Below are 17,547 nucleotides of genomic sequence, written 5' to 3' on the forward strand. Positions count from 1 at the left end.
TTGTTAAATTGAACTATGGCAAAAGATGAGAAAATGTAGGAAAAGCTGAATATAGAGAAAAGATAAAGATGTAAAATCCATAATGTGGATAAAAGTTTCACTGAAAACATGCTAAAAAAAATCCATGCTTCCTCCCCTTTCAAAATAAAATTCAAAAAATTTAGGGGATTTTTTTAAAGGAAGTGTGCAGTGCTGTTTGAGTACAGGTGGGTAAATAAAAATAGAAATCGACGCCACACTTTTCAGATTTTTATTTCTCTTCACTTATACACTGTAAAAAAAAAAGACTGCCACAAGGTTTCCTTCACGAAGCAAAAACTGGCAAACGGTTGCCTAATTTTTATTATTCAAAGCTGGAACTGCCCTAAACAAAGAATTCAAACACAATCAGGAAACATTTTTCAAAGTTAAAGAGTGGAAACTGAAACACAATTCAGCGTTTCCTTTCCATCTGGAACTCATCTTCAAACTCCGTTAAATCTTGTTTTTCTACATTTTTGGGGGGACTTTCCACTAATTCAGCGTCTATTGGGATGCTAACCAAAACTTAATTGTAAGGTTGAACATTATTAGGTTGAGGTTAAGGAACCAGAGTTGTTGAGGGCACAGAAGCCAGAAAAGTGTGTGTGTGTGTGTGTCCTCTGGTGCATTGCGGGTTCCAAGCAGGTTAGACAGAATATTTTCTAGATGAGATGTTTATTTACACAAGCCATAAAACTCATCCGAACATGCTTGTGTGCTCAGTGCATTAATTTTTCATCTTACAGTACTTGGAGAGTACAGACAACCAGATAGGCAGCATTATGGTTTGACACTGTTCATTCACATTACAATTGCTCACATACATCCACACACACACACACACACACACACACACACACACCTACACACACACACACGTTAAATGGATATTTGCAAGCTTAAACACAGACTCACAAAATCACTGACATTTAGAGCAAAAACCATCCATGTTACTGACAGGAAGCAGTAGGTCATGATAGTAAACGCTGAACATTTAAAAGATAGAGCAACAGAAACAATAACGTTCATACAGATACAGTAAGCTCACTTTTCAGCACTACAGAATCTACTTTCACGCATTGCTGAGAACCGTCTGTCATGTAATTAAAGCTGCTAAAATGTAAATTGTTCTGCTTTCAAGAAACATCAGAAACTCTTGCTCATGTTGATAACAGATTTATGGAAGAAACGCCCGCAAAAGATGTGTTGTTGAGGATTTTTGTGCCAAAGCAGGGGCTGGTATTTAAACTTTCGAGGAAGAGACGCATTGATTATTAGCAAAAAGTCTTTAGTCTTTTAGAAGTTAACTGTGAGAATCTGCAACATGAAATATTTTACCACATAAAAACACAAAGAAAATGTAACAAGTATTCACTTTAATCTGACATTAATCTTATGTAATTATGAATATTATTGATGGGTATATAATAAGCTCCACCATGTCTTTACAGCCTGACATTTGCAGTCAATGCCAGGAAAAAATGTCACGGTTTTGAAAGAAAACTGACATTTTTATGATTTTTCCCCACTTGGTAGATGAATTTTTGAGGATTTAAAAGTTTTTTTTAAGGTCTTTATTTCCTTTTGAAGAAGACTTTAAAAAAAAAAAACATTTCAAGATGTTCCTTTAAATTCCTAAAGCAGTTTGAATGACAGTTTTTTATTTATCCTAAATTAAAGCAAGATGTGGATGAAAATGATGAAAGTCAGTGATGCACCAACTGGCGGAAAGAGTTGACAGATTTTTAGCTTGATAATCGGTGAAAAACTCAAAAACGTCATCATTTTACAATTGAATGCAAGAAAGGGAGAGAGAGAGCAGTAGATAACAGGAAGGCCGAACAGATTACATAAAGATTGTGTTTATAATTTTGAGCTTTCTGGGGAACAAATAAGTTGTTTCAATTATCAGTAAATCAGTAAACCCGTTTTACAGTGACACAACATATAAATAACCGACTGATAGATGACGTCTTTAAATTTGAACTGTATTTTGTCATTTGTCAGGATGTTTATTTAAATAAAAGTGAGGTACAGTCGATGCATGCTGCAGAGGAGACGCTCCACACAACCTCTCAACAAAAAAGAAGTGAGTTTTCATCCAGCATCAGTGCTGAAGTTATTTGCAGCGATTTAGCTAATCGCAACACAGTTACACAAACATTATAGGACAAAACTGACTAACTGCGGTTCAACAAGGCATTTTACAGTGTTTCTCACTCACTCACACACAAAAAAACCCAGTGGAGCTGCCATGCAAGATGGTGGCCTATCTGGAGAAACTTGCTCCAAGACACTTCAGGATGAGGAAAGTTCATCTTCCACATGCCTGCTACCACCTGAGCCACAGCGGCCCCAACACTGTTTCAAACACAGGATTTTTTTCAAGTCAAACCACAATGGAAACTCACGAAAAACTGTTTCGTTAAACATACTTATGCTTCATAATAAACATGTGAGCAAAAACGAAATAAGAGAAATGTTTTAGAAATGTTCACTCATTCCCTGAGTGAAAGTTTGGACCCCAAAAAGTCTCTGAGCTTTTTGTGGCCTTTGACCTTTCCAACTGTGAAAAACCAATTTGTCAGTTTTTTTCTGCTCTCATTGGTCAAATGTCACGCTACATGCTCAGATGACAGCGTATTGTCTTGGGATTTTATGTGGTAGACCTACACAAACTAGCAGGTGGAGATAAGGGAAGTTGGCGCATTCTGCTGCAAATGTGTGGAAGAAGATGCTCTGAAAAACATTGAACATCCACAGAGTGGTGCACTGTAGTGGCAGCACATGGTGGTGGGGATGCGTTGCCTCAGCAGGGGCAAGAAAGGAGGTTTGCAATTTCTTCCACCTCAGAATAAAGCTCTACTTTCTGTTTGTCTGTCACAGACAGTCAGACGTGTGGTTGTAATCTGAGAACGCCTGCTGTGATATTTATCTTTGCGTTTAGTTCACTTCAGCGTCTTCAGTTTAGTTCGACCCATCAAAGACAAAGCTGCGCCATCTGATTATCTGCTGAGCAAATTGGCTTTTACTGGTAAATTAATTCACTGACAGTAAATAGTAGAAGCAACCTTACATGACAGTGTCAGAAAAGTCTTTGTGGATTCAACAGTAATACGCTGGAAACCACAAAGTGAGTGGGAGTGGTCTTTAATTGGCCGATGGAGCTGTTATTACGGCCATAATGAAATGGAAACACCCAGGAAAATGATTGCAGTCCGTCAGACTTCTCCAGCTTGTGTGTGCCCTGCAGGCAGGCAGGATGCACACTTCCAATAAATAGAAACGTGGAGTCACAAGCAACACCGCTGCGATCAAACGTTGTCCTCCGTGGGAGGACAGTTGGTCCACATGGTCGGGCGAGACAGTTCCACAGGCGCGCTGCAGTTTCCTTTGGCCAGCATCGACTCGCTCACGGAGCCTCTGAATTTCCCCAGCCGGGTCTTGCAGACCGACAAACAGAAGAAGTGCAGCACGCTGGGGGAGAGCAGGATGAAGACCCACGGATCGATGATGGAGTTGATGGAGAGGAACCGGAGGGCCCGCAGGTCATCTTCATGGGACTCGCCATCATCGTCTCTGATGGAGTTGTAGAAAACTCGGATCTGTGGGATTAATGGAGAAGTTTGTGTTAAATCAGCTTTATGACGATAATGACTTTTTTCCCCCCTGCTGTTTCCAAATACTACTTTCGTGGAAACCATTTTATGCTGAGAAACTGGATGTTCCTCGTTTCTGTTCATAGTACTGACCAAATCATCGTGACTGAAAACCACAGTTCACTACGTGACAGTTCTCTCTTTTACACATTTTATTTAACAACCACAAATCCAAAGTACAGCTCTGGAAAAAATGAAGACGACTTAAAATGATCAGTTTCTCTGATTAAATGTTTTATAGCTAAATGTTTGAGTGGAATGAACATTGTTCTTTTATTCTATGAACTACAGACAATATGTCTCTAACATTTGTTTGCAGAAAAATAACGAAAAACATTCAGCGCTTCCAGACCTCAAATGGTGCAAATAAAACAAGTTCATATTCTTTTAGAAACAACAATACTAATGTTTTAACTCAGTTCAGAAATCAACATTTGGTGGAAGAACCACGAAGTTTTCAGTCTTCATTTTTTCCACAGGTGGATTTAATGTGACAGAATTTAAATCGAATGGTTTTCAATTCTTTGTTTATTATTTACAAATAAAATCTAAAAAAAACAACCTCTAATTTGTATTGATTGTTTGTAAAATAAATTAATTTAATGCAGGAAATCATTTTCTGAAATCCGTTTTTTATTGCGCGTTAAATAAAGACGACTTTGACAATCATTGATGGTTTTAGTTCCACTTTTCTGCTGGTGGTTTGAAAACGTGATGTTCAACACGTCGCATTAATAATTTAAGGAATCAAAACTGCTTTCGACTTTCCAAGCTGAAAAGTGTTTTTATGCTGCAGCCACCTGTTGTTTATTTTTTTATTTTTTTTGTCTTATAGGAAAAACTGAGAGCAATATTTCATGCAAATCTGCAGGAAGATAAAGGGGTTAGATTCTTATCAGTGCGTCTCTCTTCTCAGCTTTCTTGTCAACAAAATAACCACACAGAGAACATCTTTGTCACACGTTGTTGCACTGACATTAACAAGAACCTTCTGATTTTATCTCAGTAAAGCAGACAGTAAGGTGGCGACAGGATGTTTACAGAGCACACAGTACGTTCTCAGTTCAACAAGATATTAAAGTACATTTTCAGCCAGTGACTAGCAGATAGCTCTCATTTGTGTGTTTTGTGGCTTTATAAGAGCCGGATGTTTAATGCTGAGCCAGAAGCAAATTGACATTCCTCTGCTGATTTCCACCAACCCGGTTCACACACAAGATACACATCTAATGAAATAATTAGATGCTATAAAACAAAGATTGCAAACTGTTCTCTACTGCTATTTTTCACATTATCTTTGGTCTAGCAGACAACAAACTTCAATTTCAGAGGATTAGTGGAGAAGTGCTTCAGCGTCGCTTTGTGAAAGATTTTGTTTCTTAAATTTAAAAGATGACTGCTTAGACTGAATTTTGTAAATTTTTACAATACTTGTGAAAATCTATGACGCTAAATGTGACTTTTTATTACTCGCTGTATTGATCACGGACTATAACTTCACATCAAGAAAGGCTGAGGCAGCAGTTACTAAGCTAAACCCAAAGTTTTTGGCCAATTTTGAGAAAAATATGCAGCAAAAATCAGAACAAAAATGTGGGGATCTGTTGATTTTGTGTGAATTTTGCAGATTTGTGAAAAACTACAGGGACTTATTGATGTAATTTGGAGCATAAAGGGCCACATAAAGAGCTATGGCGGGCCAGATTTGGCCCCTGGGCCTTGAGTTTGACACTTGCTCTAGAAATTTGTAAGAAAACATCGGGTTTCCCCTTAAAAGTATCAAAACAAGTCAAGTTTATGCTGTTAAAACAAAGACATCTAATCAGTAAATCTAATCTCAACTTCTAGCCGACAGCCTGAGCTGGCATGTGGTTAAAGTAAATGCTGATAAAATTCAAACAGTAAATGTTGCAAAATCCACAGATGTAAAATGAATTGGATTGTAATTCTACCATTTATGTATTTAACTCATTTTAATGTTTTCCTTCAAAACTCACATTAAACAGATTTTTTTTCCCCTCACCAACTCCAATACGTTGGTTTTCCTTTTGCATTCCTGTTCTCCATGACTGAGAACAGTAGGACGTACCTGACCTTTTTAAAGTAAGACACCTTTTTAAAAGGAACCATTTGATTGGTGTTCCTGGTGTGAAGACTGAGCAGCAGGTCTCTGCTTTTCCCCCCCTGTTGGGTGGAATAAATCAGCAGCTTAGACAGACCAAATGAGAAGCGGTAAACTCCCGGGAGCCATGGCACCAAGGTTGGGAACCGGCTTTTTATACAATCCATGGAAGCTGTGACTAGTTCACAGGTTTAGAAAATGCCCCTACCGTCCCTCTCAGGGGGGTCGGAAAGGAACAATATAGAGTTATAAAAGCAGCTTTTGTGGAGTGAGTGTTTTCTCTAGCAACTCTTTAAATCACTTCCTGCCTTACATTTATCATCTTCTCCTTTTCTCTGTTTACTGTCATTTTCTCTGTCCTTCTGCTTTTATCTTTGGCATTTTTTTAAATCTACCTTGTGGCGTAACGATGCAGACATGCAGCTCATAGCTTGGCTATTTGCTGCTGTTAAACTGCTGCATTTTCCTCAGCTTAACATGCCTATTAAGTCTTGCACAGCGGCACATCAGCAGCTGTTAATGTGGAGCGTAAAAAAATTGCTCCACTGCTTTAAGAGTTTACAAGCCGCTGTAATACTGCGTAAATTTCAGAAACTGTTATGACAACAAGAATGTCCAAATGCTTTAGTTTGTCTGAGTTTGGAGCAGCTTTTATTGCCACATGGCATCATTTCTCTGATTACTGTCAGTCCTCGACGTGTGGGAGAAACAAAAACTGTTTGTTTTTATCCAGGCTGAGCCATGACATCTGCTTCACACTGCGAGACTATTTTCCCCTCCGCTTTGAGCAGCAACAGGAAGTGTAATAAAGACGTTAATGTGAAGAGGCTGATCACCGCTCTTCAGTTTGAAGGACTGGCCCTGAGAAAGCAATACTAACACATTCTCCAGCTCTCCATGAGCGAGACCTTCTTTCTCTGTCTGGAGCGCTGCTGTATGGCATTTTCAATCGTTGATGCGATCAAATATGACCGCTGGCTCTTCACATTTACACACGTCACCATGCTGCAGCTTCATATTGGAAGAAAAATGTAATATAATCCAGGAGTCTAGTCAGTGTGTAGACTGTGGTGTCACTTTCTTAAGCCCCCAGGAGTATTTATATAAGGCTCTTAGTAAATTATTCATCTGCTGTAGTGGGTTTAAATGCGCCGCCCTGGGGCAGCTATGAAACATCATGACTGAGGTCTGTCAGCTTTAAAGCTTGAAAAGTGCAGAGCTATGCTTTGGATTCAGAATGTGTGTTAAAACCAGATATCTACAACAAATCTACATAATATTAGGATTGAATGATGAAAACAGCTTCAATTAACCCAAAACAACATTTCTTGGAGCTGTAGCTTCAGATTTGGGAATCAAGGACACTGAAAGTCCATCCAGCCGACCAAATCTGTTTGGTAAGGACAGAGTTTAGATGCATAGTCCTCGAAATACAATAATCTATCAAATCAAACATCCAAGCAGTTCTTTGCAAATTCAGATATTGCTCACATTGACGTTTGAATATATGCGATGACTATTTACATTCAATATAATATGTAGTTCTAGAAAGTAGTCTGAGCAAGTTTACCTAATAAAAATCTGAAATATATGGCATGCACACATGGAGAATGTCCTTAGGACAGATGAGACAAAACTGTAGCATTTTGAGGAAGCACATCAGATCAGCTCTATGTGCACAGATGCAAAACCGAAGCATGCCAAGAAAAGAACACTGTCCCTACTGTGGAACATGGAGGAGGCCTGGTCATGTCCTGGAGCTGCTTTACGTCATCTGGCACAGGGTGTCTTGAATCTGTGCAGGGCACGATGAAATCCCAAGACTATCGAGGCATTCACCGCAGGCTATGGGTCTTCCAACAGGATAATTATAGCTAAGACATCGAAGAATGGCTAAGAGCAAAGCACTGGACTGTTCTGAACTGACCTTCTACAACTCAACATCGGTGAAGGTTTCCTACATCCTGGTGTTTGGAAACCAATGCAAACAGGTTAATGGAACGGTTTAGTGAAAATATCATCAGATTTATACGGATGACTTGAAACTATCATTACATGACGAAATGTGACAATAGACAGGATATAAGCCAGACATGAAGGCTCTCCTGTGAATAAACTTGTAATCATCAGTGTGTAAATAGTGAAACAGGCCGATGGGAATGTCTGCTGTTTGTCGAAGGCCTTGCCAAAGTCCAATCTATTCCACTTTACTGAACCTCATCACTAGAAGCTTTTTGTTTATTTGTCCTCTTTCTTCTGGCCCACGTGTGACCTGAGTTTCTTATTATTAAACTTGAACTCAGGTTTCACCTGTAGCATCAGAAAATGTATATAATCTTTCAGATGAAGTCGGTTTTGTTTTATTAAGGTTTGCTTTTTTCTGAGCTAGCCGTCTGTCAAACTTGAGTCTGTGTTTGGATTCTGTTAGAAAGGTCAGAGGTTAATCAGACCAACGGAGACTCACTCTCTGTTGCAACATATTTCTACAGGAACCTTGTGGGAGTTTATCTGAACCCAGTCTGCAATCGGATCAGCTATCATTGGCCAGATTATTTTCTCTAGCTGTATCAAGCCTGGCCCCCCCTGTGGTCTTGTCTCTTGTTTTTTTTTATTTCTGTCTTTGGACCAGTCTATGCAGGTCATGACCTCTGCAGACTGGAAAGCATCTGGAGCTGCAGCTGCCAAAATGTCCAGCTGTCTAGATATTTATCTTTGCAAGAAATCCTTACTCCTGTTCATCCTGAACTGCAGAGAATCTGATGTAACTTAGTAATCCAGACTCTCCCTGCTGCCTTTCCCCTGGCTGTCCTTGTTTCTCCTCACTGTACCCAGATCACCTGTTTTATTTTGCCTCCTGATGAGAAGGCGACGAAAGCTGATCCCTGTGTCCTTTATTTGCCTATGTGGGTGTTTCCCTTGTGAGCTGAAGGGCAATTTAAATAGCAGCACTAATACTGGTACCATCTATTTAATGCTTTTTAAACAGATTCATCAAAGACGTCTTCATTCCTGCCTGCATGTTTCAGGTTATACAATACCAAATTATTTAACCTAAGTTTTCTCTGGACTCTTTTATAGATCTATATTTACTGATATTTACACCTTGGATGGAGTAGCTTGTCAGCATAAGCAATTTCCAATTGGGGATCAATAATCTATTCTATTCTTGAGCATGTTTTCTACTGCTTGTGATAAACTTTAAACAGGACTTTGAATGGATTACTTATAAAAATATATTTGGAAAAAATAGCACATAATTTTCCTTCCACTTTGTATTTATGTGCCACTTTGTGGTGATACAATAAAAAGTCAGTAAAATATGTTGTAGTCTGATGTTGTACAATGAATCAGTCTGAAGACTTTTCCACTTTCTCTATAGTAAAGATAATTTTTTTTGTGCATTATCACATTTTTAAACTCTGATATCACTTTGATATTATAACATATCAAAGTGTTAATCAAATAAATTACTTTAACTGTGCTTGTTGCAGATGTGTCTGAGAGAACACAGCTTGAACAGTTGGTTCAGCCTTCCTGTGGTCTGTCTGTGGAAAATTAACAACGCCATTTAAAAAACCAGGATCGAAGCAGAATTTAGCTTTTGCTGCAGAGATGATGGTTTCCAGCAACAGCTGAGGCAACAACGCACAAGATGGCACTTTGGTCCATTACAGCTGTCCACACCTAAGTGCGCAGCATCTAACGCTGCAGGGAAAACCTTATCGATTTTGCATCTCATGTCAGAAGTGTCACTTAAAAACCAACGTGGTTCCATACAGATTACTCAGGAGTCGCACTGAGAGGGCGTAATGGCTGGGTGATGAGTCATTTATGGGTACTCATTGATTGCAGCACCCAGAATCCCCTCTGTCTGTGCCAAAACCATTAGAGGTAGTCTAGGGGAAGCGCAGCGTCAGCTCTGGCATCTGCTAATCATAAGTTTGTTTCAGATATTCATTATATCTGTTTAATCAAACTGGCTGTCGGTGTACAGGGCAGCTCAGACGTTTACACTCATTATCACCATGAATGTTGTACAACTAGAGCTTTTAGTGAACCAGTTAAACAGCTGTTTGACTGAAATTGGAATCATAAATTTCACTAATATAAACACCTGGAGGTGAATGATTACACTGGTCAACAGCCAAAACATTGTCTGGGGTTTTCCAGCTGTTTTAGGGTCATTTTGACGAGCTGAGTCCAAAAATCACGCTGGTTTTGCTCAATCGGGTCAACTTTCTGAACTAAGCTACATGCTAGTTTGGGATGCAGTCATGATGGTTGATTACTGTTGGACTCTGAAGAGAGATCTCTCTGCTGCCGAGCATACGAGGCGGTCGAAGAAACTGAAGTTCATAACCTGAATTTTGCACAATGCTCAATTTACAGAAATCCTACTTTGTATCATTTAATTAATACACACTGTTATTAAGCCTTTTTTTTCTCCAAAAACCTTCTTTGGATGAGAAATATTAACAGAAATAAACTGATAACGTCATTAAAATGTAATCAGTTTAGTCAGATAATCGTATTTCTCTAAATCAAATTATAATAAAAACCTGACCGGATTGAGTAAAATGGATGTCATTTTGGATTCAGCGGTTCAAAATATTCCTAATTCAGTTGAAAAAACATAGACAACTTCCAGATTATGTTTTGTAACCCAGTTTAAGGCAAGAAACCACTAGAACAGGGTTTACTTGTTAGAAATCTCTGATCTCTAATGGTCAAGCATCTGGTGGCACTACTATGTTTTGAGTTTCCTGGAACATGTGCTGGTGGACTGAGATCATGAATGAAGACTACTTCAATATTTTTCCAACTTCATGTTGAAACTCAATCCAGATGGAAATTGAAATTGGATTGGAATCGTTCCAACACCCTGACATTAAGTTTCACAAATAAACCTGAGCTCATTCTTTAGAAAAACTGTTTGACTTGGCTTGAAACATGTAACCTACCAAAATAAATGGACTCTTCAATTTTACCAATAAATGTGATCAAATTCTGAGCCACAATTAAATGGTGTAAAGCCTCTAAAACCTGCTGAGGGCTATTTAACCTAACATTGAAGAGACTCTCTGCTTAATTCAGATGATTTATTATTATTTTCTGATATTCTTATATTTAAAAACCACCAAAACTGTCTCCTAATTCCACTAAAAAGAACAAACAGAAAATGTCATATTTATAATTAAACGCCCAAAAATGACACCCAGCCACTTGATGAAAGCATGCAAACGTCTTACCGCCGCCACATAGCAGTAAACAGCTAATCCTCTGCTGAGAAAAATGATATCAGGTAGATTACAGCTCCATCATCACATTTCTGTCAGCTAGCCAAACTAAACAAACCTCTTGACTCAGTGTCGACCCGGTGTCATTTAGCTAAGCCCCCCCAGGTTGTTATCAGACAGATGTTACATTAGTGAAATTTATGATTCCAGTTTCAAAGCCAGATACCCTTATCGTCTCATTACAGTTCCCATCCAAACAGCTTCCTGATGATATTACTGATCACATCCCGACTTCCCTAAACTTCAATTATAATCAGCCGCTGTATCTGCAGCCTGCTGGTAGCAAAGACGGTTTTCCTTTAGAACATAAAGTTTGCTTTGTGTGTCTTCTTTACTGCCATTTCAAATGGGTTATTGTTAGTTTTCATCATTAAAATTTGCGTTTTTAGGTCTTTTAATTAGGTATTAAATCTACAAATCTCACATGACATAAATGTATTTTGTTCTGGGAGCGAAATGTATCAATCTAATATTTGAACTTTTGGCATCAGCACCATCGCTGCAGCTTTGTTTCTGGCCAATATTAAATGGAAATGAAATAAAGCAGATATAAATCCTGAACCAGAATGAAGCGATAAACTGCATCTGCTTCTGCCGAGATCTTGAGTGACACAACACCAAACCACAGATCAAGTTTTTTCAGTCTTTCGCTTTCTTAGCTGATATTGATCAGATAAGATATACGAGAGAAGACATACAGTGGAAAATGTCACAATTTTTTTAGCCAACCTCAAAATGAGAAAATGAAAATAGTTCTGTCCACTTGAGAGTTTGTGACTTTTTCTGACATTTTCATTTAACCTTTGATGTTTAATGAAGCAGATAATGGTCGTCACTATTGCAAATATTTTCTATTTTCTTCAGTTATAGTTCTCATTCTGCACTGATGGTATATTTTTGTCACTGTCATATGATGACAAAATGAGTTCTCTCATAATGAGGAGATATTAATTTGGTTTTTGAGTTTATGACCTCATATGACTCTAAGGTTTGGTTTTTCATGTCATTCAGCGAGTCTATTCTTAACATTCATAAGATACATAATTTATTCTCAATTTGCAGCAAAAGGTCAAGATTCTGCTCAATCTTAGTTTACAAACGTTACATAAAGGTTAGATATCAGTCTTTAGAAAGCTAACAATCCAATATATTCTCATTTTAATGCACACACCATTCCTTAGGTTACGTTGATAACACTCTTCAGTGTAGACGTTGTTACTGAGGGAAGATTATTGAAGGTTAGCCTTCTCTATCCATCAGGAGTTTAAAAATGAAGTTAGCGGAAGCACAAAAGGTGTCTGAAGCTATTTAACAGGAAAGAAGTATCTCAGGTGCATGACAGGCTCTCAGTAGAGAAACAGACTTTGTCAGATCATTTTATACTTGGGATTTTTTTTTTTTTCTGCAGTTTTGGAACTGACTTTTTCAAGAACCAGGCTCAATATATTACATATTACATCAAAGTTGTTCTGTGTAAGACTCATCTCGTCTGTCTTGAGCTTCATATCTGTGACCACTATGGAAAATGTTAGATTTGTACATTTTGGCAGCATTTTGCAAACAGAAGAACAACGGCAAAGTGATTCAATGATATGAATCAGTTGTTGGAGCAGAGTATCTAAAACCTGCAGGACACCGCCTCTTCAGTTTCCAATCTTTGGTCTACAGTCTCCAGGGAATGACCTTGACAACTCTACTAATTGTTCATAAAGACTAAAGACTTTCAAAAGTCCACTCTGTACAACAATAGCTTTCGTTATTCGTAGTAGATTGAAACTAGGTCAGAACTCCGTCAAACTCTGATTGGTCCACTTCTAATCATAGCTGCCAGAAGCTTTGTTGAAGTGCTATGGTTTACTAGTTTATTTCATAGTGATGCTTAATGATTATCATTGGGTAGAAGACACAAATCACCTATCTTGGCACCACAATTATCTTCTGAGCCCAAAACTAAGCATTTTTATAATACCTTGAGAAAACTACACATCTACATTTACAGCTGGGACGGATGTTTTAAGTGATAACATCAAGATGTGTGTCGTCTGCTGTCATCTTACCACCATGGGCAATGTGCAGACGATGAAGATGATAGTCATGAAGACCAGTGGGATAAGGTGCTCCACCTCATCAGCCACGAACACCCTGCGCTCGCTGCTAGATCTCATGCTCTTCATCACTGAGCCTTGCCTGTTGCGACGGCGGTACATCCGGAACAGCTGGTACGCCACGAAACCGTTGCAGGCCACAATCGACAGGACCAACACCAACATAATTGTGGCATATAAGTTAGCATAGACCCGGTGCTCTTTCTCAGGAGGGTTCATGTCAATGAAGCACCATGTGCCAGGGCAGTATTGCACATATACACCAAATTCCACAAAGGGAAGCAAACTGAACAGGATACATACAAGAAACATAACAGAGATTGTGATATAGGCCCATTTCTTGGTGACAACCCGGTTGTACAGGTAGGGCTGTCCTATTGCAAAGCATCTGTCCAGTGCTGTAATGAAGAGGAGCGATATGGTGGCCAGACTGAAGAAGGTCATGCTGCTGCCAAAGTAGTTACACACACTGCTAGTGCAGTTAACAGCACTGCTAGTGAAGTTGTTTGTAGTATTGGTACACTTAGGAGCCATCCCAATCAAGGTCGTGTTCAATGCATAGGCAATCTGAACTAGGGGGGTGGTCAGGCAGGTTCCAGTCAGGTCTGTGAACACCAGAGAAATGATGAAGATGTGGAACAATCCTCTGCGCCGCCTGTCATTGGCCCTGGCGTCCCTTCGCCGACGGATTTCCAGGATCACCAAGGCAGCAACGTTCCCAAAGACTCCTAAGCCAAACATGATGGCGCTGATCATTGGGGATTTATTAGGCTCTATATCTTTTTTGGAGTGGCATTTGGTATATTTGTATATATCGGTATTTGCTGACATGGCAGAAACCAAGTTCTTCTTTCCTTTAATGAAAAACTGTTTCTGCAAATCCAGCAGAAGCTTAAAAGTGGATCTTTAAGTAGTTGTCTGGAGCCATCCTGTTAAAACAAACAAAAATATTTTAGAGTCTGAGAGAAGCAACAATTAAACAGTTCATTAGCTAATCCAGCAGGTAGTTAATATTCAATTGCAATTTCATCTCTTCCTAAAAATCTTGTATTGGATTGTAGTTAAATACTTTAATGAATTATCAAGAATAACAGTCATAAAATCAAAACTATACATTTTATTACAAAAAGCAAAAATTAAGAATGATCTTAAATCATCAGTTACAAAAGCAACAAAATATCCAAATTATGGGCCAAACGTATTGGTATAAAAAGTCTTCTGGCAGACGCCTCCATTTTTTCCTGACATGTCTAACACGCGTTTCTTTTTCTTTTGGCATAGAAAACAAACCGGAAACATTTCTTGAAAAATAGTCCAGTCAAAATAGTCAGTAGTCAAAAAATTGTCATGATTATTTTGAATGAGAATTTATGAACAATTTGCAGACCTTTATGTTTGCTCAAGATGTTTTCTGTAAGTTTATTTGAAGTTTGATTAAAATTAGTTCAATTCAGTAAAACCAATCAAATCATCAGGGCGGCTGCTTTTACGGTTTATTTCCTAGTAAAGGAGTCTAAAACTTTTACCATCTAAAGTTTTTTTTCTAGTATAAAGTCACAAAATCTACAAGACTATTTACTGATGGAACAATAAAAAACATAGACAAAAACATGTTCTTGAATTAGATCAGCCATGTTTTAAAATGAAAAGAAAAGTTTAAGCCTAATGTGGAATAAAACAAAAAAAATTTGTAACCTCAAAATTATACTCAAATCTAGACTCACATATTTAGCCCTTTTTGACATCCTGCAGGTTGCAGAACCGTTTGATATCGGATCCTCTGATTCTGCTCCAACATCAGATAACTTTGCTCCAGGATTGTAAAACCTGCTAGTTTAATGTGCTTATCTTCCGCCTTCGAACAGAGAACCTAAAAGTCTCATCTGTAAAGAATGTTTACGTTTCTCCCTGAGCTTCAGACTGTTTGGACCCACTCAACAACCGACTCACCGCACCGCTCTAATTTGATGTTTCAACACTTTGTGTAGATTAACATGCATTGTACGGAGCATTACGTTAGTACATCTGTAATTAAAGAAGGCATGCAGTGCAGCATTGCTCCAACTGTAGTTGCGAAACCAGGAGTTGTTCCTCTTATGATTTAACAGACATCAGCTGACAAGCTGAACTGTAAACTGTCATCCCACTTCCTGAGAAATGGATGATCGCATGTATGCTCAGATGCTGAAGCGTCTTGTTTCTGAAACAATTGTTGCTCGAACATTAGACCTGTAGATTCCTGCAGCCGCTGCCATGCTCAGATTACATCGCTTCGAGGAGGGATTCAAACTCAGTCAACCTTTCCAGATTTTATAGCGACAAACTTCATGGGAATTTAGTCAGAGATGCATATTTTAATTTCTTGCTAAAACAAGAAGCGAGAAAATCTAATTTTTCACAGCATTGAAAGCTCTTTTACTTCCTACTTTCCATAAAATCCCAGTAAAGGTAAAAATGGGATTTACATACCAAATTAGGTTTGTGAGCTTTTCTAGTTCTTCGAAACTCGCATGACTTTGTGGCCCTGCAACCATATATCTGACTGACTTTCTTTTTTCCTGCTGAAGATCGGGGGCATCAGATGTCACTGGATCAATGCAAAGAGGAAGAACTGCCTCCAACTTTTAGCCAAAAACCGCATCTCCAACAGATGTGTCCAGCTGTTGGCTGCGTCAAATCTACAAATGACAGCTTTTGAACAAACTCTCACTTTTAAAAATATACATATAAAGAAAATAAGGCTTAATAATGAGCATTTTGTTGACGCAGTATATGTTTAAAACCTGGAGTTTTGATTTAATTAAGGCGCTCTAGCGTTTTTATTTATATCACGGAAATATTTACACGGAGCGAAAAGAACCAGCGCGTGCCCCTTACTGTCAGATCCGCGTGGACCCCCCAGCGACCAAAAACACCCGGATGATGAAGTTCTCACCTGCTGTCAAAGTGAATCCCTCCAGCGCGTTTCTGCCTTCCGCTACTTCAAACAAACCAGGTTCGGCTCCTAAATATCCAGGCGAAGTTTGAATCCTCCGGGACTGCGCTGCTCTGAAGGTGAGCCGCCGAGAGGGGTGAGGCGTGACGCGATGTGATGAAGCGGGCATGAACTGACTGGGGCTCAGAGAGCGGGGCGGTGACGTCACACCGCGGCCACGCCCACAGCCGCTGTGCAAGTTTGAGCTGGTTAGCTGGCCGCCACGCCTTTGCATTCTGGGAAGTATCTCCATAATGTTCAGCTTTCAGTATGCAGATCTGTTTACATGGAGCTTTCAGAGGGAGTCTGGATTAAAAACAAACTAATATAAGGAAATAAATAAAGTTTTTTTTTCCTTCCCCAAGCTTTAACAATCGTTTTACCTGTTCAACTTTTCCACAGTTTGTTACAGTGAAACCACCATCTTTTCTTTTTCTTCTGTAGATGTGCTAATCCAAAAAAACTAATTTTATGACAAGAAAATAAGAATAAGAGGTTTGAGATGGATTAGTAAATGTAAATATTTTCTTTCAAGATTTTGTCCTCCTCCTACAGACATTCTACATCAATTATGCCTCAAAATATTAATAGAATTTTTTTTTCATAAAAATGTGTTATTTGAATTTTATCCAGCTGTAAGTGATCATTTTCATAGAAAATCAGCATTGCACTTGTTGCTCAAATCAATTAAAATGACTCTTCAAAAGTATCCTTTAAATTCTGAGAGGGCTACATGTATCTGAAAACATTTCGCAAATTGGCACCATAAATTAATAATATATTTTTGTAATGTTTAATACTTTGTACCAAAACTAGAAATGAATTAAGCCCAATAAAACTTTGAAAATGCTGTCCACCTGACTGTAATAAGGTCTCAAAGAGAACATATCAGTTTCTTATTATTTGTGTTTTTGCATTCTGGTAACATAATCTCCCAGTTTGAAACAATTCAGAGTTTTTACACTCATTTTCTCTTTAACAGAGTCGGTCATCTTGATGTGGGTTCTACACGCTGCAACCCGTTTAAGCTCCTCAGGCTGCAATTCTTTAAATAAACAGCGAAGATTGTACGTGCCGCGGCGAAACCGTCTCATATCTCCAAAAACCTTCTGCAGAAACTGCTTCCTCTTTGCTCTGCGATATTTTGAGAACGTGCAGCATTGAGTGTGTGCGTGTGTGTGCATGCGCCTACCCTCCTGGGTCAAAATGTGGAGCGTGAAAGATGTGTGTTTGCTTCCTAAAAGTGCCCCGAGGGCTTCCTCCTACAACATTTGAGATATGAGGGTCTCATTTCCCATCTGGATTAATATAACTTTCTCTTCTTTATGATGCGTCCCTTATGACCCAGAGATACAATCAGCGGCTTGGC

At 38.8% G+C, this 17,547-nt stretch overlaps 1 protein-coding gene across 1 annotated transcript; it reads right to left on the reverse strand.

The window, feature by feature from the left end:
- Window positions 1–236: 236 nt before the first annotated feature.
- ptger2a (prostaglandin E receptor 2a (subtype EP2)) lies at window positions 237–16,362 on the reverse strand. The gene is made up of 3 exons (XM_015053817.1): window positions 16,140–16,362; window positions 13,157–14,133; window positions 237–3,626 (listed from the first exon to the last, which is right to left on the reverse strand). Exons 2-3 carry the CDS (start codon window positions 14,033–14,035, stop codon window positions 3,336–3,338), a joined length of 1,170 nt encoding a protein of 389 aa, XP_014909303.1. The 5' UTR covers window positions 14,036–14,133; window positions 16,140–16,362; the 3' UTR covers window positions 237–3,335.
- Window positions 16,363–17,547: the final 1,185 nt, after the last annotated feature.

Source organism: Poecilia latipinna, unplaced genomic scaffold, assembly GCF_001443285.1.
Source record: "Poecilia latipinna isolate Pla-1442-1.1 unplaced genomic scaffold, P_latipinna-1.0 Scaffold1202, whole genome shotgun sequence".
Taxonomy (NCBI): domain Eukaryota; kingdom Metazoa; phylum Chordata; class Actinopteri; order Cyprinodontiformes; family Poeciliidae; genus Poecilia; species Poecilia latipinna.

What these genes read in the sequence shown, in the direction of transcription:
- ptger2a (XM_015053817.1), bottom strand. Translation starts at nt 14,035, where the DNA reads ATGTCAGCAAATACCGATATATACAAATATACCAAATGCCACTCCAAA. An exon ending in TCTGCACATTGCCCATGGTG is followed by an intron (nt 3,627 to 13,156) that starts GTAAGATGACAG and finishes TTAATCCCACAG; the next exon opens with ATCCGAGTTTTCTACAACTC.